General features: G+C 44.5%; 1 protein-coding gene across 1 annotated transcript in view; it reads right to left on the reverse strand.

Moving 5' to 3' along the window:
* Positions 1 to 21,040, reverse strand: part of ACSBG1 (acyl-CoA synthetase bubblegum family member 1) — a 73,067-nt gene that overhangs the window by 8,925 nt on the left and 43,102 nt on the right. The window contains exons 3-11 of the mRNA XM_006888367.1: positions 16,736 to 16,956; positions 16,291 to 16,379; positions 15,847 to 15,967; positions 10,242 to 10,322; positions 10,002 to 10,151; positions 9,479 to 9,655; positions 8,488 to 8,669; positions 5,305 to 5,535; positions 4,408 to 4,625 (exon numbers count right to left, since the gene is read on the reverse strand). Of these exons, the coding sequence (XP_006888429.1) occupies positions 4,408 to 4,625; positions 5,305 to 5,535; positions 8,488 to 8,669; positions 9,479 to 9,655; positions 10,002 to 10,151; positions 10,242 to 10,322; positions 15,847 to 15,967; positions 16,291 to 16,379; positions 16,736 to 16,956 (1,470 nt within the window). The remainder of the gene's footprint in view (positions 1 to 4,407; positions 4,626 to 5,304; positions 5,536 to 8,487; positions 8,670 to 9,478; positions 9,656 to 10,001; positions 10,152 to 10,241; positions 10,323 to 15,846; positions 15,968 to 16,290; positions 16,380 to 16,735; positions 16,957 to 21,040) is intronic.

Genomic DNA, 21,040 nt, shown 5'->3' on the forward strand with positions numbered 1-21,040 from the left:
CATAACAAACTGTGGCTGACTCTGAGAAGAATGGGAATCCCAGAACACTTGATCATGCTAATGCAAAACTTATACTTGAACCAAGAGGCAGTCGTCAGAACAGAGCCAGGAAACACTGCATGGTTCAAAATTGGGAAGGGCGTATGCCAGGGATGTGTCCTGTCTCCATACCTTTTCAACATCATGATAGATGAAGCAAAGACTAAAGCTGTCAACAATTTCACAATACTTGGATTCATAATCAACACCCATTGTAGCAGTAGTTAAGAAGTCAAAAGATGTGCTGTAAATCTGCTCTGACGGATCTCTGTGAAGTTCTAAAGAGCAAGAATGATGGTTTAAAGACTGAGGTACATCTGACCTAAGGCACTGTAATTTTCATTTGCTTCCTATGCATCTGAAAGTTGGACAATAAATAATGATGAAAGAAGAATTACTGATGCCCTTGAATTGTGGTGTTGGTAAGGTATTTTGAATATCCCATAGACTGCCAAAAGAACAAATAAATGTGTTTTGAACAAAGTACAGTTAGAGTGCTCCTTAAAGGCAAGGATGATGAAGCTTCCCCTCACTTGCTTAGAACATAATTTCAGTAAAAGTCAGTCCTTGAAGAGAGACATCATGCTGGGAAAGGTACTACATCTGTGAAAGAGAGGAAAACCCTCCATGAGATGGAGTGACAATAATGGTCTTGAGCATGACAGAGGTCATAAGGATGAAACAGATGAGGGCAAGGTTCAGATCTGTTGATCATAGGGTTGTTGTTATAAGTCTTAGTTGACTTGATGGCACCTAACAACAGAAAACTAATGCAGAAAGGAAAAACAAAACTGCTAGTATTAGCAGATGACAAGGCTATAACCACAGAATATCCCTTAATAATCTACAAACTATTAGAATTAATATGTGACTTTAGGAAGGTCAAGAAATACAAAGTCCATATTTTTTAAAAAAACAATCACAATTCTATAAACTGACAAAACCAGAAAGCAACAAATCGTAAAATGTTACTATTTATAATAACATCCCATATTAGAGGGAGCTCTGGTGGCTTAGTGGCAAGAGGCTGCACTGCAATCTGGATGCATGGGGTTTGAGGTCCTCAGCTGCTCTGCTGATTGTGTATCCACACAAATTAAATCACATATTAAAGGCATAAGAGCAAGTCTAAGGAAATATATGTAAATATCTTCACACTAAAAATGAAAACAATCACCCTGTGGTGGTTTAGTAAGTTATGTGTTGGGCCTTTGATAGTGTAAATTCTAGAGATTGAAATCCTCTTATTTCTAGAATATTAGGACTTGAACCTACACCTAATATAATTGGCATAGAGATGTAGATTATGCAAAGGGACAGTGTTAGAGTAAATAAAAGAGGTTTAAATCCTCTTATTTCTAGAATTATAGTACTTGAACCTAACCTGCTCACCCAAAAGGTCTGAGGTTGGAATCCACCAGCTGCTTCATGGGAAAAAGGTGAGGCAGTCTTCTCTTACTAAGATTTACAGCCTAGGAAACCTCATGGAGGGTCACCATGAATTAGTCATCCCCACGGCAATGAGCTGGACTTATGTTCTGGTATACCATATTTACAGATTGTTGTTATTGTTATGTACAATTGAATAAAAACTGACAAGTAGCTTACCCTCCAGTGGGTTTTTCAAAGGCAGTAAACTACATGAGAGGAGACTGCCCATCTTCCTGGTGTGGAGCAGGTAGTGGATTTGAACTGCATGCCTTGGGGCTGGCGGCCTAAGTCCTTACCCCTAAGCCATCAACACTCCCTTATTTATGGACAGGAAGACACAATATTGTAAAAATGTCTTTTTCTCACCAAATCAACCTATATATTCACTGGACTAAAACATTCCTACATTCCTTTCTTTTTGAAAATTGACTCAGTGATCGTAATATTCATAGTCAAAACCATCCAAAGCCCTCTTAAAGATTAAAACCAAGGCTGTAAAGTTCACACAATTAGGTATCAAGCCTATCATAAAGGAACAAGAATTAGGACACTGGGGTAGTGATGGACTGATAAACAATGAAACAGAGCAAAGTCCAAAAAGAGGCCTTTTACCCAGAATCACTTGACTTGTGACTGTGGCAATACTGTATGGCAAGGGGACAAGAGAGGCCTTTTCAAGAGAGGGTACAGGATCAGCTGAGTACTTGTTGTTGTTGTTGTTATGTGCCGTCGAGTCGCCTGCAACTCATAGCGAACCTATGTACAACAGCCCTAAACTCCGCTCTGTCCTGTGCCAATCTCACTGTCTCTGACACTCCCATCCCAATTATCCCAGTCACTGAATCAATCCACCTCATAGAGGGCCTTCCTCTCCTGCGCCGTTCCTCCACCCTCCCAAGCATGATGTCCCTCTCCAAGGACCGGTCTCTCCTCACAACATGTCCAAAGTAAGTTAGACGGAGCCTCAGAATCCTTGCCTCCAAGGAGCCACCTGGTTTAACCCTCTCCAGGACAAAGCTGTTTGTTTTCCTAGCAGTCCATGGTATTCTTAATACTCTTCTCCAGCACCACAGCTCAAAGGCATCAATTCTCCTTCTATCCTCCTTGGTCATTGTCCAACTCTCTGATGCATAACAGGTGATTGCGAAGACCATGGTCTGTATCAGACGCACCTTAGTCTCCAGAGAGACACCACTGCTCTTCAGCACTTTGGAGAGGTCCCCAACAGCAGACTTTCCCATGGCAATGCGCCTTTTAATTTCCTGGCTGCTGGTGCCAAGACTGTTGACTATGGAGCCAAGCAAACTAAAGCTGTGTACAATCTCAATCTCTTCACCATCCATCCTGATGCTGCCAATTGGTCCAGTAGTGAGAATCTTTGTCTTCTTGACATTGAGCCTCAATCCATATTGTAGGCTGCAGTCCTTGACACTCTGCAGCAGGCACTTCAGGTCCTCCTCAGTTTCAGCAAGCAGGGTTGTGTCATCCACAAAACACAGATTGTTGATAATTTATCCACCAATCTTGACCCCACATTTCTCCTCATAGAGCCCAGCCTCCAGGATAATCTGTTCTGCATATAGGTTGAAAAGGTATGGAGATAGGATGCATCCCTGGTGTACGCCCTTCCCAATTTTGAACCATGCAGTGTTCCCTTGCTCTGTTCTGACGACTGCCTCCTGGTCCAAGTATAAGTTTCGCATTAGAACGATCAAGTGTTCTGGGATTCCCATTCTTCTCAGAGTCAGCCACAGTTTGTTATGATCTACACAGTCAAATGCCTTTGCATAGTCAATGAAACACAGATAGACATTCCTCTGGTATTCCCTGCTTTCAGTCAAGATCCATCTAACATCAGCTACAATATCTCTAGTACCACGACCCCTTCTGAAACCAGCCTGGACTTCTGGTAGTTCTCTGTTGATGTGCTGTTCCAGTCGTTTAAAGTCGTAATAAGTGCTGAGTACTTATATGGAGAAAATACATCTGGACCACTCCCTATTACCTCATGTGCTCAACAAGAAGACAGGGTGGTTGCATTTTAACTGTGGTGTGATGAAGAGTATGGAACTTAGGTGGACTGTCAGAAAAATGAACCAGTCCATCTTAGATGCAGAAAACTCCTTGGACTTTTACCTTGGATGACATCAGGAAAGATTTTTGCTAGGCCGGTAAGGTAAAAGGGTCAAGAAAAACCCTTAATGAGATGGACCGTTAGCAGAGCTCCAGCACTGGATTCAAACATACCACAAACATGAAGATAGAGCCGGACATAGAAAAGCTTCCTTCTACTGTACAGAAGGCCATTACAGGAGGAAATAAGCACAACTAAACCTCTCACCAGCTCTGAAAGTTGTGGGGACATGGGGATGGGAGGGGAGATTACTATCCCTTTGGGTGCTGGTATGTGGGTCCCTGGTACAGTCATCAGAGACGTGGTCTCCTCACCATCTGCACTCAGGGGGGAGCCTGCTCTGCTCTGTGCCACCTGTCTTGCCAAAGCGTGCAGGATTATAGGTCTAGACTCTGCCATTCGAATCTCACATCCCAAACACCCTGAGGTCCTGCACCAGCTTGCACACCAGTTCAATCCCAGCTTAGTCAAACACTGGCATAGGTGTGATTTCTAGAAAGTTGTTTCTCCACTCCTAGAGCTTTAATTCTCCACCAGTGGAAATTCTCACAGGGTTGCTGCTCACAAACTCCCTAGTTTCCCCTGGAAAACTCCCTAGTTTCTCCTGGGGAGACCCAACCCAGAAGCAGTTAATAGCAAAGGAGAGCATGGAGAAACTGATAGATTTGAACCATGTATGTACCTTTGGAGTCGTAACGCAGCTTTTACCACTAAGCTATCAGCGCTCTGTGGTGGTGGAGCTAGTGGCGAGCTATTCTGCCTCCCAGCCCGCTGCAGTCACCAGCCCAGCAGGGCAAGCTCACCTTTGAGGCGCCCGGTGATGTAGAGGAAGCCATCTGCGTCCAGGCGGCCTGCGTCGCCAGTGTGCAGCCAGCCGTCTGCGTCGATGGATTCGCACGTCTTGTCTTCCATGTTCAGATAGCCCATGAAGACCGTGCGGCCCCACAGGCAGATCTCCCCGTTGCCCTCCGCGTCCTCATTCACCAGCTTCACCCGGCAGCCTGGCACCAACCTGCCAGAGCTGGGGGCAGGGTGGGAGGCGTGGTCAGAGGGAGGGGAACTTGAGAGGGAGCCGCTTCCACCTGCCTCTGGGGCAGGGTGGGGGCAACCTCTTAGCCTTCCCTATTGGTTGTAAGGATCATCTCTCGGAGGTGTTTCTATTTGAAGCTGAAAGATGGAGTTCTTGGAAATTTTCTTAAGGAGAGGAACGAACGAATGAAATGCTAATGGGAAACCGAAGCCCTGTTATGGCCAGAGAAGAGGTATTTCTAAACTCAACAGATGATACTTCAAATCACTTCCACAACTGCCTACCCTCCAGGAGACTAGCACATCCCCTACTTTGACAGCTACTGGAACGTGGGCCATCATTTATCCCAGGACATCCTCTAACACATTCCATCCCACTGGCAGGAGAGAGTCAAGGGCGATTTCTCCACCACAGGAACCATGTTCAAGAGGTGTTAAGGGCTACTAAGATACTTTTAGGCACAGTTTTTTGTGACATAGAGACAGAGACCACGACCCCATCTTTGATTAAGTGAGGAGGAAACTGAGGCTCAGAGAAGAGATTTGGTCAAGATGGCAATATTGCCAACTGGGTGTGGCTTGGCTTCTGGTACACAATAAATATGGAAAGAGGAAAGGGTCTCCATGGCCTCTTAGCAGGCTGGTCCTCGGGACACATGAATATCCCTCACCTGTAGAGGCGGTAGTTGTAGGGGCTGGACATGAAGTGAGGGCCTGAGGTCTCACTGAGCCCATAGCCTGAATACAAGCGGATATTGAGGCCCAGGAAGAAGTGCTGTGTCTCAGCAGTCATGGGGGCTCCCCCGTAGAAGTTCTTCTGACACTTGGCAAAGCCCAGTGCCTGGCGAACCTTGGCTAGCACCAGGTAATCTGCCAGTCTGGCTGTGAAAGGCTTCAGGTCACTGACAGGAGAGGGAAAAGAGTCAACTGAAGAAAACATACACATTTTAAAAGGCTGGGTATTCAACAGACAAAAAGCCCTATTGATATAGTATATTATGACACACACATTGGGCTGCTAACTGAAAAGTTGGCATATTGAATCAACCAGCTGCTCTAAGGGAGAAAGATGTGGCAGTCCGCTTCCAAAAAGATTTACAGTCTGGAAAACTTTATACAGCAGTCAGTATCCTCTGTCCTAAAGGGTCACCATGAGTTGGAATCAACAGCAGTGGGTTTGGTGCTTGTTGATTTTTTGTTGTTGTTGTTTTAATAGGTGCACTGGTACAGCCACTCTAGTGGCTTCTGACTCATCTTCTGACTAATTAGTGTCAATGCTACTATTTTGGATATTGGCCCTGCCCGTGAACACACATGAATGTAAATGTATGTTTTCATGTATGTACTTGTGTACGTATGTCTTTTGAGCTAGAAGGCATACAACTGGACTCAACTTTGTACAGATAACACAAATATGTGCAAATTTGCACACACAAGAATACACATATGCAGAAATGTTAAGAAAGTCTGAAATCAGAGGCACTTGGTTTGTGTGCCAATAAGGTAGTTTGAAAGCAGTCTTAACTCCATTTTAAAGTCTTGCAATGAATTTGGAATCTGATTTGGAATTTTAAAATGCCTTTTCAAATGGCAATTCCTTAATCTTGAGGACTGAACTGGCCATATACCCCAAGGACAACATTCCTTTTCTCTGAAGTCTGACCTATGTAGGATAGCTACTCTATTTCCAAAAGATGCAAAGGGTCCTGCAATACAGCATTCTTTAATCTTTACAATAGGGCCCCTGAAACAGACACATGATTAAGGAAGCAATTCTACTGATAGGTTGTCAGAAAAACTGGTCCTTTCTGTGATCCAGGGACCACCCTGAAATAAACTGGATGACATGGCATGTGTCTTTGATCAGTCATATGATCTCATTTATGTTATATATTTACCACTCTCAAGCTTTCACTTGTTTAACTCCCCTGACGGTATTTTGTAATCCTTAGTTCCTGATCTAATAATTTAAGAATCTATCCTTTTTATTTTTTTAAAAAATAATTTTAATGAGTATCTACAGAGATCTTGGATTTCCATTCATTCATTGCCCCACTTCCCTCCCTGCCCATCTCCCCCCACCCCCAGTTCGCTCCTCTCTTTCAAAAGTAAAAGAAACACTCCTTCCCTGGTACACAATCCCCCTGCACCCCTCCCACCGCCCCAAGTACATTCCACTATGCAACCTTAATTGTGGACTCCTGTGATAACCGTAAGACCCTATCATACATCGCTTTTAAATTATTCACTCCTTCATCTGTTTCAGTGCAGTATACACAATCCATCCAGTTTTTCTCAGTCTTACCCCAACCCTGATATCAGTCCCATTTTACAACAGTGGCACCATGCAATATTTGTCCTTTTGCATCTGAGATATTTCACTCAGCATAATGTCCTCCAGGCTCACCCATTTTGAATAATATTGCATGAGTTCCTTGTTTTTCAATGCAGCGTAGTATTCCATTGTGTGAATATACCAGAGCTTCTCTATCCATTCGTTTGTTGATGGGCACCTGGGTTGTTTCCAACTCCTTGGTATTGTGAACAGAGCCGCAATAACATAGGTGTGCATATATCTGCATGGATGTCAGTTATGGTCTCTTTGGGATATATTCCCAGTAATGGAATTGCTGGGTCAAATGGTATCTCTATTTGCAACTTTTTGAGAAAGCGCCATACAGCCTTCCACAGTGGTTGCACCATTTTACACTCCCACCAACAGTGAATAAAGGTTCCAGTTTCTCCACAACCTCACCAGCATTTGTTGCTTGCTGTTCTGTTAAATTTTGCTATTCTGTCTGGGGTGAGATGATATCTCATAGTTGTTTTGATTTGCATCTCTCTTAGAGCTAGGGATTTTGAACATTTCTTCATGTGCTTGTTGGCCATCTGAATGTCTTCTTTGGTGAAGTGTCTGTTCATATCCTGTGCCCATTTTTCTATTGGATTATCTACCTTTATCTTGTTGTGGTGCTCAAGTATTTTATAAATTCTAGATATAAGTCCCTTATCTGACATGTCATTACCAAATACTTTTTCCCAGTCTGTGGCTTCCCTTTTTACCCTGTTGGAGAAGTTTTTGGATGTGCACAGGAATTTGATTCTTAGAAGGTCCCATTCATCTATTTTATCTTCTCCTGGTTGTAAGAATCTATCCTTTTTGTGTGCTCTAGTGGAGCGTCCATTTTCACAGTGTGACAATGTATGTCTCCCCAGTCTGGACTGACTCTCTTTCTCAATAAACTTGTTTTTATTTAAGCAGATTCCATGATATTGGTCCTCAACAGAACTGAGAGTATACATGCATAGACACATATGCACAAACGTATGTATATCCCACTGGAAGCCCATGAGTGTTTGTTCATGCATAGTCACTCCTCAGATATGTGCAAAGGAAGGTGTAGGTGTGCAGACATATGTATATATGTTTCAAAAATGTGATAGAGTTTCAGGCACATTTGTCATGTAAACAATTCCTAAATGGAAACCGAGCCACCTTTCCTCCATCGACCCTTCTAAATATATCAACATTGGCGGAATTAAAAACGCAAATAAAAGAGTTGAGATCCTTGTGGTTACTTTGGATGCTCTTGGGAAGGGCATCTCCACCACAGAGGCCACTCTGTAGTCACACTTCGAGGGAAGGATCCACTCACAGAGGATATAAGTCAGTCTTCCTAGGTAGAACCCCAAGATGGGTGAACTGCCCTAATGCGGCATGGGAAAAGGACGAAGCCTTTGACAGGGCCTCTATACAAGGGTCCTAGAACTGATAGGTCAAAGAAACCAGACATGCCTGACTTATCAAGCCCTTGGCTACGATTCAGCCTGTCTGCCTCCCCAAATCTCTGTACCTGCTCGGGCAGCTGAGGTTCTGTTCCAAGGTCACGGACATGGCCCACAGCAGCATCTTGCGACGAATGAAGCCAGACTGAGATGCCACCTCCTGGATTCTCTCCATGATCTTCTCCCACACCCGTGGGACTCCCATGTGGGATGTGGGCTCCACTTCTCGCAGGGTGTTCACCAAGCTCCCCTATTTACAGTCAGCAAGAGGGCAAGCCTGCTGGTTCAGGACCAGTTGGGGTCCAGGAAACCCCTGTTACCACTCAAACACGCACAAATTGCTCAGGCAAGCCTGTATACACACAGGCTCATACAGGTGCATTCACACACCTGCACCTGACTTATGGAAAATACTCTGGGCTATCCACTCATCACCAGGGTGCACTGGTGGCCTAGTGGCAAGAAACTGCGCTTTAATCCCAAAGACAAGCAGTTCAAATCCACCAGCTGCTCCGTGGGAGACGGATGGACAATCTCCTCCAGTGCCTCTGAAAACCTGCCTGAGGGTCAGCTAGGGGTTGGTTCCAACAGGGCGATAAGCCACAATATCCACTCATCAGCCATCACTTTACCTTTCTTTGCTCTCATTCAGGGATCAGGATGGTCTCGTGCTTCAAATTAACTTCAACTGCTTCCCAGCCAGTGGGAGCGGAGCCTCTCTAGCCCCTAAGCAGTGATTGGTTTAGATGTGGCCACGTGATATCACTAGAGCCAATGAGATGCGAGGGAGTGCGTTATGGGGTTTATGGGAAAATTTTCCTCTTGTTAAAAAGTTGGTTGTAGAATGCTAGGGTTTGGGGAGTTTGTGTCCAACTTGTGACCGGCATTTTATGATGACCCATGCTTAAAGATGTTCTGGACACTTTGAACCAGTCTGGACTTTGTTTCATGTGATCAATTTCCCTTCTTGGTCAAAACCCAGAATAAATCCATACGTAAGACCAGCAAGCCTGAGTCCACACCTACACGGACACCCACCTGGCAGAGAAAAAGACTGACCTTCAGGGCATCCGGCTCTGCAAAGCAGACCTGGGCTCCCCACTGGATGCCAGTCCACAGGTCGTAGATCTGGGCAGCAATGTGGCTGAGGGGCAGGTAGCTGACCACGACCTCCTGTTGGATTTCAGCTGGCTGGATTTCACCGGCTTGGCTACCAAACCGAGCTGTCCACGTGATCTGGAGAACAGGCAGGAGTGTCCCAGAAATGTCCACAAGCTGGTATCCGCATTGCTTATTACATCTGTGGTCACTGCGGGGACCTAGGACTGCTTCTTTAAGGACCCCTTCCAAAGGGCATACTCTCAGGTATCTCTTCAGGCTTGGAAAACTACGAGCTGGAGTCACATCCCTCCACTTCCCCTTTGATGGGCTTAATCTAGACCACAGACAACCGACTGTCCTATTTCATCTCAGTTCTGTGAGCTGAGAAACCAGAAGAACCCTCCTTAGGGGCTGTCAAGGAGGTCCGTTGCCCTAGATCCACCCACAGCCCAACCCTACCCGTCTGGGACATGTGTCCTACATTGTCCTGACTCAGCATCACACCCTTGGGGTTCCCAGTAGTGCCCGATGTGTAGACCAGCACACAGCACTGATTGGGCTGCTGGGCCCTGATGATGGTGTCCAGGGCTTCCTCCGGCACCTCGTTCCCCAGCTCCATTAGTTCCTCCATCTGTGTCCCAGTGGGGAGAATGAACATTCCTGGTCAGCTAGATGGACCCAGGCAGGCACCACTTGATACCCAAGTCACCACTATGCATACCGTATACACATTGGGCATCTTCTTAGGAGGGGGTTCCTGATACATCACTACTGCCTTCAGATGTGGCAAATGTTTCCAGATCTGTGTTGACAGAAAAACAAATGAGGTTTTGATAAGAAAAAAATAACTTCCTGAGACTTACCTCCTAGCAGATAAGATTTACCACTTTGTGGCAAATAGTTGGGCTGGTCATCTTTGGATTTTGACTCCAGCAGGAGATTTGGCCCTTTCTCCTGTAGTTTTCTATCATGAGAACATTGGAGCAGTAAAGGTGGGGATAGGGAGTTCTGGTGACCTAGTGGCAAGAAGCTGCACTGCAATCCCTAAGGAATATGGTTCGAGGCCATCAGCTGCTCTGAGGCTGGGGAAGGATGGGCAATCTCCTCCCATTGGATTAACTGCCTTTGAAAACCCACCAGAGGGTCAGCTATGGGTCGGTTCCGACTCTACAGTACACAACAAAAACAAAGGTGGGGACTGGCAGGGAGCTGGGAATGAATCCCTACAAAAGAAGAGCCTCTAAACAAATAGACAAAAACATCTCTATGCTCAACTAAATGCTGTTAATAAGAAACTCACTTTAAATAAAAAGATAAAGATAAGCCAAATGTTGTTTTGTGTGCTGTTAAATTGATCTCAACTCATAGCAAACTAGTATGATATAATCCAATTGCCTTCTTGGATTTCCTAGGCTGCAATCTTTATAGGAACAGATTGATAGGGTTCCTGGCCCCATGCAGCTATTCGTGAGTTTGAACCATTGAATTTGTTTGTTTTGTTTTTTTTTTAAAGTTAGTAGTTGAACTTTTAATCATTGTATCACCAGGACTCTTTAAAGGGAAAGTAAAATGATATGAAAATATACATTATACAAACATTAGCCATAAGAAAATTAGATTGGAGACAAAGCAGGTTTGGGACATGAGCTATATTATCAGGGATAAAGAAGACCTTTTTTAATGATAAAGGTTCAATTCCTCCAAAGAACACAATTACCTATATATATACACCTAACAACAGAGCCTTAAAATACATGAAGCAAAACTGTTAGAAATGAAAGGACAAATAGATAAAGCCACAATGCTAATTGGAGATTTCAGTACTCCTTTCCTTGGTATTTGATAGAACAAGCAAACAGGAAGTCAAAAAGGACAGAAATTACTTAAATGTCACACTACCAAGCAGTTAGATCTAATTGTCATTCATAGAACATTTTCCCTCAACAACTGTTGAATGAATGTTCCTTTCATATGTATGCGTACTTCCTGTTGACTGTATGACTCCCTGGGAGACTACTGCCCTGTCAAATCTTGAATGGAAACTGATCCCTGGTGTCAACTTATAGCCAAATAATAAATCAGCTTAAAGAAAAAAAGTATCACCCACAAGTATGCCACTCCTTAAAAAATTTCACCTGTATGAAACCAAACAGTCAACAATTACTTCGAAGATGACAATATAAATGGGCAGGAACATTAGATTAATGTAAATGGAATAACCAGAATAGAAATGAAAGTGTTCATACTTATGCAAAATGTAATCATGTGGAAATTGTTGAATCATGTGGAAATTGTTGAATGGGAACCTAAACTATATAATCCTTTACAGAAAATACCACAAAAAGTTACTGTAAAAATTGAGCATGGAACACTTACAGAGATAGATCATATTCTAAGATCTTAATAAGACTCGATAGATTTAAAATCACCCACTCATGCAAATGTTTATTGCTTATCTATCTATACAGTATATGTATGATTTTAAATGTCAATTCTTTTTGAAAATATCATTTACTTCCTAGGCCTGGTCACTTAATCAGACTGAAAGTAATGACTTGATTTAGATGCTTCTGTTGCTCAGATGTTCAGACTATTGTCTCTCAACACCATTCCTCATTATAAGGGATCCATGTACTTTAGAGAGTGGGTTGATTGTGATTTGAGAGTTCTGGACAAAAAAATACATAATGAGCCTGAGATCTTATTGTGCCAATAAGTACAGAAGAGCTCTAAGAAGGAGGGGAGAATTTCAAAAGGATACATGTACCAGTTTGAAAGGGGCTCTCACTGACTACAGAGGAAAAATGAGAATGATTATGATCGATGAAAATACATTACGTGCATACCTCATTTTATTGAATTTCACTTTATAGTACTTCACAGAGACTGTATGGGTTTTGTACGTATATAGGGTTTTTTATTTTGTTTTATGCATTGAAGGTTTGACATGACCCTACACCAAATAAGTCTGTCAGCATAATTTCCCCAACAGCATGTGATCACTTCATGTCTCTATGTCACATTTTGGTAATTCTCACAGTATTTAAAACTTTTACATTATATTATCGCACACTTTCTAAACTATAATGTAATGTAAACATAATTTTCATATGCACTGTGAAACCAAAAATTTGGTGTGGCTTGCTTTATCGTAGTATTTGCTTTATAGCAGTGGTCTAGAATGAAAATTGAAATATTTCTGAGGTCTGCCTATGTATATAAAGATCCAAAAGTTTATAATGACACTTAGAGAGAGGAGAGAAATGGGAAAAGGAAGTGAGAATCCTGAAAATACAAATAAAGTAAAAAAAAAACAACACAACAAATAAAGTAAAGCCAAACAAAACCAAGAGCGACCCTTAGCCATCAATTCTTAACCCCTGAGATTGGTAAGTAAGTGGAAAGAATGAAACATTTATCTTGTGTGTTTTAGTAATGATTTGCAGCTGTAACAAATTTCTACAAATTCAGTGATTTAAAACAAGACACATTTAGCCTTTTACTGTTCTGGAGGTCAGAGTCTAAGGTGACCAAAAAGGCCTAGTTCCTTCTGAGGGCTCTAGCTTTTCTTGTGTGCTGTCAGGTTAGAACTGACTCACAGCTGACCCTTTAAGTGTGTTTTCAGAGGCAGTAAATTGCATGGGAGGAGACTGCCCATCCTTCTCCCATGGGAGGGCTCTAGGAGAGGGCCCATTTCCTTGAGTTTTCCAGGTTTAGAAGCTGTCTGCATTCTCTCTTCCTCCAACTAAAAAGTCAGAAGCATAGCACCTTCAAACCTTTATCTAATTCTCTCTGGCCTCTGTGTCAGTCATGACATTCCTTTTCTGATTCTGAACCCCCTGTGTCTCTATAAAGAGCCTGGTGATGCAGTCGTTAATACTTTATGCTTCTAACAAAAAGGTCAACAGTTCAAATTCATCATTTATGAGGGAAAAGATGAGGTGGTCAGATTCCATAAAAATTTCTATAACCTTGGAAACCATGTGGGCAGTTCCAGTCTGTCTTAAAGGGATGCTGTGAGTCAGAATCAACTCAATAGCAGTGGGTATGCTTATGCAGGGCCCACTGGGATGGTCCATGATAATATTCTTGTCTCAAGACCCTTGACTTAAACCAAACTCACTGCTGTCAGGTCAATTCTGACCCATAGAGACCCTCTGTTGGTTTTCTGAGGCTATGAATCATTAAAAGTGAGACTGACAATCTTTCTCCCATAGAGCAACTGTGGATTTGAACCACTGACCTTTGAGTTAGCAGCCTGAAACATCAGCCACTACACAAGGACTTCCTTAATAACTTCTGCAAAATCCCTTCTGCCATGTAAATGAACATGTTTGCATGTTTGGGAAATAATATGTAGAGATCTTTTATAGGCTATTGTTCTATCACATCTAATTTACACAAATAGGTGTGTCAGGTATTAAAGAGGTCCCAAGGAATGAGGGAAAGTTAGTTCTTTTGGAAGAAGAACACTACCTGATAAATTAGAAAATCATTATTGCACCAACTCTAATAAAATACTTGATTCAGGCCAAGATCGTCAATGGATGCTAAAATCATTAGAAGAAAGATTGGTGAGGGACTTCACAATGGAAGATGAGTTATTATCCACCCGAATCGACAGGCTCAGCCATCCAGGAGGACGTGCTACAACTAGATGTGGTTGAAGCCACATGCCTCATGTGATGGTACAATATGTAGTACACAGCACCACCTACGGGCTGTTCTTGCTAAAAAGGTTTAATTAGAAAACATCAAGCCTTTACCTATCAGGTGATCTTCCATGTGATTAAACTGGGTGGTCAACTATGGGTTGCTTCCAACTCCATGGTACACAACAACAACAACAACAACAACAACAACATAAGTCCTGACAGGATTTTATAGAGGTAGGGCCATGGTAAAAGAAGGTGGGCCTAGTTTCTGCAGCTTGTCTAAGGCGGTGGCTCTCGTGTGTGTGTGTGTGTGTGTGTGTGTGTGTGTGTGTGTGTGTGAATCTCCCAAGAGCCTGGTTGAAACACAAAGTGTGGACTTGTACATTGAGGTCTGAGATAGGGCACCAGAGTTGCTTTCTGAGACCTTCTAGGTGATGCTGGTATTACTGGCCCTGGGATCACACTGCTGTTTGGCATGGGAACAAAGGGTGGAGATTCTGCTCCACAATAATGGACCCCTTAGGGCCAGTCCTTGGAAAAGGACATCATGCCTGGAAAGGTGCAGGGTCAGTGAATGAAAGGTAGACTTTCAATGAGATGGAGGGACACAGTGATTGTAACATTGGCGTCAAGTATATCAGAGATGAAAAGAACAGCAAAACACAGGGCAAAGTTCAGACCTGTTGTTCACAGGGTTGCTATGAGTCGTAGTCGACTAGATAGCACGTAATAGTGAGAGACAAACCACATGCAATATGTGGGTGTCGTTTAAATCAGATGGCACAGCATCATCTAATCACCTTTCTTCAGTTATGATAAAGTTGTAAATTTTTAAGGAAAAAAATACTTATTTCTTAGGCATATTTAAAGGATGAAATGACAGGATGCCAGAGATTTGCCTCCAGACACTTCAGCACGAAAGGAGTGTTGATGAAGTTAGTCTGGAGAAACATTGGTAATTGCTGCATCTGGATGAAAATTATATGAGGGTAAATAATAGTCTCCTTTCTATTTTTGCTGGTTTGAGAACTTTCAAAATGCAAATTAATGATAATCTGGGGTGGTCATTTGCTAACTCTGGGCCTCAGATTTCTGAGCTGCAAAACAGGGAGCATTTAGAAGCAGTGGACAGGCTATGCGGGGGTGGGGTGGGGTGGTGGTGTTTGAGTTCTGAGAAACTCACTGGCACTAAGTACATTTCAACTCATAATGACCATACAAGACAGGGGATCTGCTGATAGGTTTCCCAAGGCTGTAAATCTTTGCCACTCTACACCCCATTTACAGTCATACTTAAAACCCCAAGGTAGTAGAATCCTGAACCTCCCACAGAGAATACAACCACCTTTGCCCATCACCCCCAGGAGAGATCCCTCCTGAATGGAAAGCCATTGGGGTGGTGGACTAGTCAGGAGTCCTGACCCAAGGCCTGACCAATTATTTCATGTGTGATCTTGGCAAATGCCTATGATTTGGGGAACTCAATTTTCCGACCTATGAAATGGGCTGGTAACCATCACCCTGTCTTGCTCTACATGTGTGCGGTATGTGATTATTGAGGAGGATGAAGGGAGACTCTGGATGGGAGGATGGGGACATCTTTTGTGAGATTGGAGTGCTCATCCATGAGGCCAGCTAGGCTCTGTCCCTTTATCCTCTCTGTTCACAAACCTTCAGGATCTTTTCCAGCTGCTTCTGTGTGTCGACCACGAGGATGTTGGCACGGCAGTCATGGGCGATGTACTGGCAGGCCTCAGGGGAGCTAGTGGTGTAGATGCCGGTGACAATACCACTGCAGGAGAGAAGGAGAGTGAGCAGGTGCAGAGGGGCTGCCCACCCCTAATTCACCCTGTCAGACCAGGTCAGGCAAGTCAGGGCTCCCAGTGATCTCTGCACAGTCACCTCAGGGGGAAAGGAGGCCAAAGGCAATGGAGGAAAGCCCCAGGGAAGGGATGGAGTGTGTTGGGGAGATGGGCGGGTCCTAGCTGTAGGGGATGAAGGTGGAAAGTCTGCAAGGATCCCCCAAAGTGGACATATTCCCAGGTTCTAAATAAGAACTCTATTCTCTGCCCACCCCTAGCCAACTGGAGACCCCATCTTACCCCATTTACTCACCCTGCAAATACTGTGCCCACAGCTGAGAAGAACCACTCTGGGGCATTGAAGCCGAGGATGGCCACGCTGTGGGCCCTCTCCAGGCCGAGCTCCAGGCCAAAGACAGACAGATTAGGTCAATCAGGCAAGGGAGGGTCTCTCAGCCCCACCACACTTCCATTTACACCTCAGAGACACTGCCAGACTGTTCCAGGGACCACCCTTCTAGGATCTGGCCCTTTAGCCCAGTGCCCGAGCCTTCTGTTCACCTTAAATATGATAACAAGTAAACTCTGCAGGTAGCATTCACTCAGTAAGTGGTAGAGGCTTTTATAGTTGTAGTTGTTGTTGTTGTTACTTAAAAGGACCTTGCTGGGGAAGGGAGGAACCCTTGATGGATCAGATCTCACAGGCAGGAGGGTCTGAGGGAGGAGGTAGGTTGCACCCCTAGAGGGAGGGGCCTTACCTTCAGGAAGCCCTTGGCAGCTTTTCGGGAGAGCAGGTAGTACTGGAAGTAGGAGACGTGCTCCCACTTGCCCTGGCGCTTGAAGCCCAGGGCGCTGAGTCCACCGTACTTGTCCAGGGCCTGGTAGAACATCTGGTGCACGGTGGAGGGAGGCTGTGAGCAGCTGGGGTCCATGCGCAGGCGGACACGTCCATCAGCCCGAGTTGTCCACAGCGTCTCCTCTGTGGGGTAGGAGAGCCAAGCTTGGATCAGGCCAGCCTGAGGGTGTCCCCAGGGGACCCACTCCTGCTCTGAGCAGAAGCTCTCAAACCTGCTGGTGCCACCAATTCCCCAGGCACTGGGCCATGGGGGCTGGCAAGCGAGTCAAGAACTGGGACAGGCTAGAAAACTCCATAAGGAGAAAGTCTGACTTGGCTATGAGGATTGGCCAGGTTGGGGCATGCAGCAGGGAAAAGGAGAGGAAGAGGCTCTTGGAACACTGAGGCACCTAGACCTTTTCCTTCCTCTGTCCATTTTATTCCAGCTAGTATTTGTTCCCTGAGGTTGCTGCTGGGAGGGTAACTTGAGTTGCCTTGGAAGAGCAGAATTGTCAGATTTCAAGGAGCCTTTGAAGTGTCCAACATCTTTTTGAGCTTTTGAATGTCTCTCGGAGATAAACAAAAGTGGATGGAAGGCCAGAGCATCAAAGGGAATGACCCTTTTATTGGTCCAGAGTGGATGAGAGACCAAAAGCCCCCCGGCCCCCACTGCATTCTGAGAAGTCTCTGGATTGCAAGAAGTAATAATAACAGCGCAGAATAAAAATCCCAATGATTTGCTAGCTTTTGGTGAGTACCAGGCACCATACTGATCCCTTCACAAGGATTAACTGGACAGCCCTGTTTTACATGTCACTGAGGGTCAGTCACACAGCAGGGAATTGGAAGAGCCAAGGTTTGAACCCAGGCAAATCCAATGTCATCGCTCATCCTGGAACACTGTCCTGGGGTACCATCCAGCCTATGAGGCTCAGAAGGTTTACTCTTGGTGTGACGCCTGGAGATGGAGACTTGCTACACACTTTGTATGACTTTGGGCAAGCCACTAACCTCTGAGTCTCAGGAGAAATGGGAGGATTCAGTTCTCAAGGCTCATACAAGAATCAAGAGAAATGGTGTGCACGAGAGAACTATGACATAGGGCTAGTGCTTGGTAAATGAGCACTTTTCTTCGTACTTCTTTTTCCAAGTTCTCTAAATGGTTTGCAAAGGGAGCTTGGATGGGTGGCCTGGAATTTTTTGGCAACTAATGCTTTGTTTCCTTGGGGATGTCTAAGAGGATGACCCTTAGGCACAATGCTGGCAGCAAATGGGCTCATACTGTGTCAGACACGGTGGGGATGGTGCAGGCCAGGACACACCTTGCTTAAATGTGTTTTCATAGAGTTGCTATGAGTTGAACTCAAGTTGATGGCACCTAACAACAACAACAACACAAGGATGGCCAATGGGATGGGACCAGAAGGCTGGTTAGGACAACTGGGCGCAATTGCATTTGCTGCTGCATCCACACTAGGGTGGAGAGGCCTCACGTATGTGTCTGCTTCATGATACCTAGACAAGACGTCCTCTGACAAATCCTCCCCTTGGCCCACAGTGAATGAAGTAGCTTCTTTTCTCCTTTGACATTCTTAGGTTGCATATGGACCCAGGCATTGGCAGAAAAGAGGTAAAGATGCTAGGTTGGCAGAGAAGGGCTTATTATTCCTCTTGTGAAGAGGCAGGAGTTAAGGGCAGGCAGCTATGAAAGAGGTATAACAATAGATAATTACAATAATAAATAATGAATAAATGAAGTGTCCAGGACCAAACTCAAGAATGGCTTCTGTGAGGCAGGACCATGGCAGCCTGTTGGCCAAGACCATGCTGCCTGGCATCCTTGGCAGACCAAGTGGCCAGGCTGGCCCAGGGTGTCCACTCTGTCGTGGGTAACAGATTCTGTTCTGCATTGCTCACTGCTGGGTGACCATGGTCAGAGGTCATTCCCTAACGCTCCAATGAGAGGCATGGCAGGAATGTGGGAGAAGTGGGAACTCTCATACATTACTGGTGGGGATGGGAAAAGGTGCAAGTACATTGAAAGCCAAGATTGGCGGTGTTTAAAAAAAAAGTTGAACAGAAATTTTTCACATAACCCAGAAATTTCACTCCTACATATATGCCCAGGAGAAATACAATATATGTCTGTGCAAAGACTTGTATGTATGTATTCATAGTAGCATTATTCATGATATCCAACGAGTGGGAAAACTCAAGGGAAGGGTGCATCTACCAACTGAGGACTAAGAGGAATATTTAACACATTCATACAATAAAATACTGCTTAGCTTTCAATAGAATGAAGAACTGGTACGCACACTATGATATGGATGACCCTCAAAAATATGTGAAAGTAATCTGATGTAAAAAGACCACATTTTGTACAATTCCATTTACATGAAATGTTCAGGAAAGGCAGAAAAACCCCCTCAGAAAGTAGACTATTGTTTTCCAGGAACTGGAGATGGTATTAGAAATGGCAGTAAATACGGGCTGCCCTCAGCCCCCGGCCCGGGGCGAGCCGTCGCAGCCCTCTGCCCGGGGCGAGCTGTCGTGGCCTTCTGCCCGGGGTGGGCTGCGCTTGGCCCCCGGCTCGGGGCGATCCGTCGCGGCCCTCAGGGTGAGCTCCTCAGTCCCCAGATTGTGCCATCTGACCCCGGGGTGGGGAAGGAGAAGAAAAAAAGAATGCCTAGGGTATCCAGAGAATGTTACCTAGGCCACCTTCCGCCACCCCCCCCCCCAGTAAACCTGAAAGCAACACCCTCAAAGCCCTTCTATTTGTAACTCACAAGTTTGTTCTCTCTAGTTTTGCTCCCTTTCCTATAGGTAACCTTAACTCTGAGTTTTACTCCATAATTGACCCTGAACCCAGTGCCAGTGACAAAAAGGAAATACAACTGACAGCTAAGGAAGCAAAGGAGGATGGAGCCTCTGGGTTCAACCAGCCATCTACACTGGACCCACCTGGGAAAACACTTTGCAGTCCAGAGGGGAGCAAATGACAGGAAAATATCTTCTAACAGAGCAAGAAGGCAAGCAGCTGTAACCCAAGACCACCAGTAAGGTGATAAAGCGTCCTCCCTTCCCCCCTTTATATCAAAACCCCTGCTCAGCATGAAGAAGTCAGAGAGTCAGCATCCAATTCCCAAATCAATAAGACAGGTTGGTTTAATTACTATTGGAAAATGCTTGTCATTTCCTCTGTAGCATCTGGTCCCCACTGGACCCTCATCATTTCCTTCACCTGCTCCCCCCACCGACCAAACTGTGCAGCTCTGCAACTGCATCCTGGCCCATCCTCACCCTTCTGCCCCCAACCCTCACCTCCTTGTAGCCCCAATATATTTTTCCCAATAAAAAAATATTCAAAATAAAAAAAAGAAATGGCAGTAAATAAGTTTAAAGGTCTTTTTAAGGTCATGGGAATATTCTGAGACAATGGGAGGTGGTGCTGTTTGCACAATTCTGTAGATTTTTTAAAATGATTGAAATGTACACTTGAAATGGGAAGGTTTGTTGCTGTTTAAACTATCTCTCCAAAGTGTACCTCACAAAACAGTGGGAGATTCTTTCAAGTGTCTATATATAAGCTCAGAGCCTGACATGAAGTCATGGATGTCTAGCTGGTAGTTCTCCCCCTTTCTCTGACCAGATTCCTGCTTGCACTGCAACCAGGAAATGTGGCCTGGGGGCACGTCCTGCAGCCAGATACCCAGAGACTGCTAGCCCATTACCTCTTCACCTATATTGTCAAGAAGGGCAGAGGCAAACCTCAGCCAAAGAAAGTTTAAACTTTAGCATGTATAATGGTTGGTTTTTTGTTGGTTTTTTTTTTGTTAATGCAAAAGAGAGGATGTTAATTCTCTCATATAAGAGGGAAACCAGGCAGGATGGACACCAGGCACAGCAGGATCTAGAAATTCACACAAGACTCCCTATCCATCTCTTAGCTTTGCTTCTGATTATGAGAAAGCAACTCAAACATCTACCAACTGAAGAATGGAAAACATGGGACATTGTCCTCTCATTATGTGGTTAACTTCATTCTGATGATGGCTCTAGCCCAGGTGAATGATCACTAATATCTGGTCTTTGTCATTTAATGACAAGGAAAGCATACTTGGAATAAGAAATTGTTGTTGTTGTTGTTGTTATGTGCCGTCGAGTTGCTTGCGACTCATAGCGACCCTGTGTACAACAGCCCTAAACTCTGCTCTGTCCTGTGCCA

Source organism: Elephantulus edwardii, unplaced genomic scaffold (assembly GCF_000299155.1).
Source record: "Elephantulus edwardii isolate Elephantulus edwardi_28Jun2011 unplaced genomic scaffold, EleEdw1.0 scaffold00066, whole genome shotgun sequence".
NCBI classification, from domain to species: domain Eukaryota; kingdom Metazoa; phylum Chordata; class Mammalia; order Macroscelidea; family Macroscelididae; genus Elephantulus; species Elephantulus edwardii.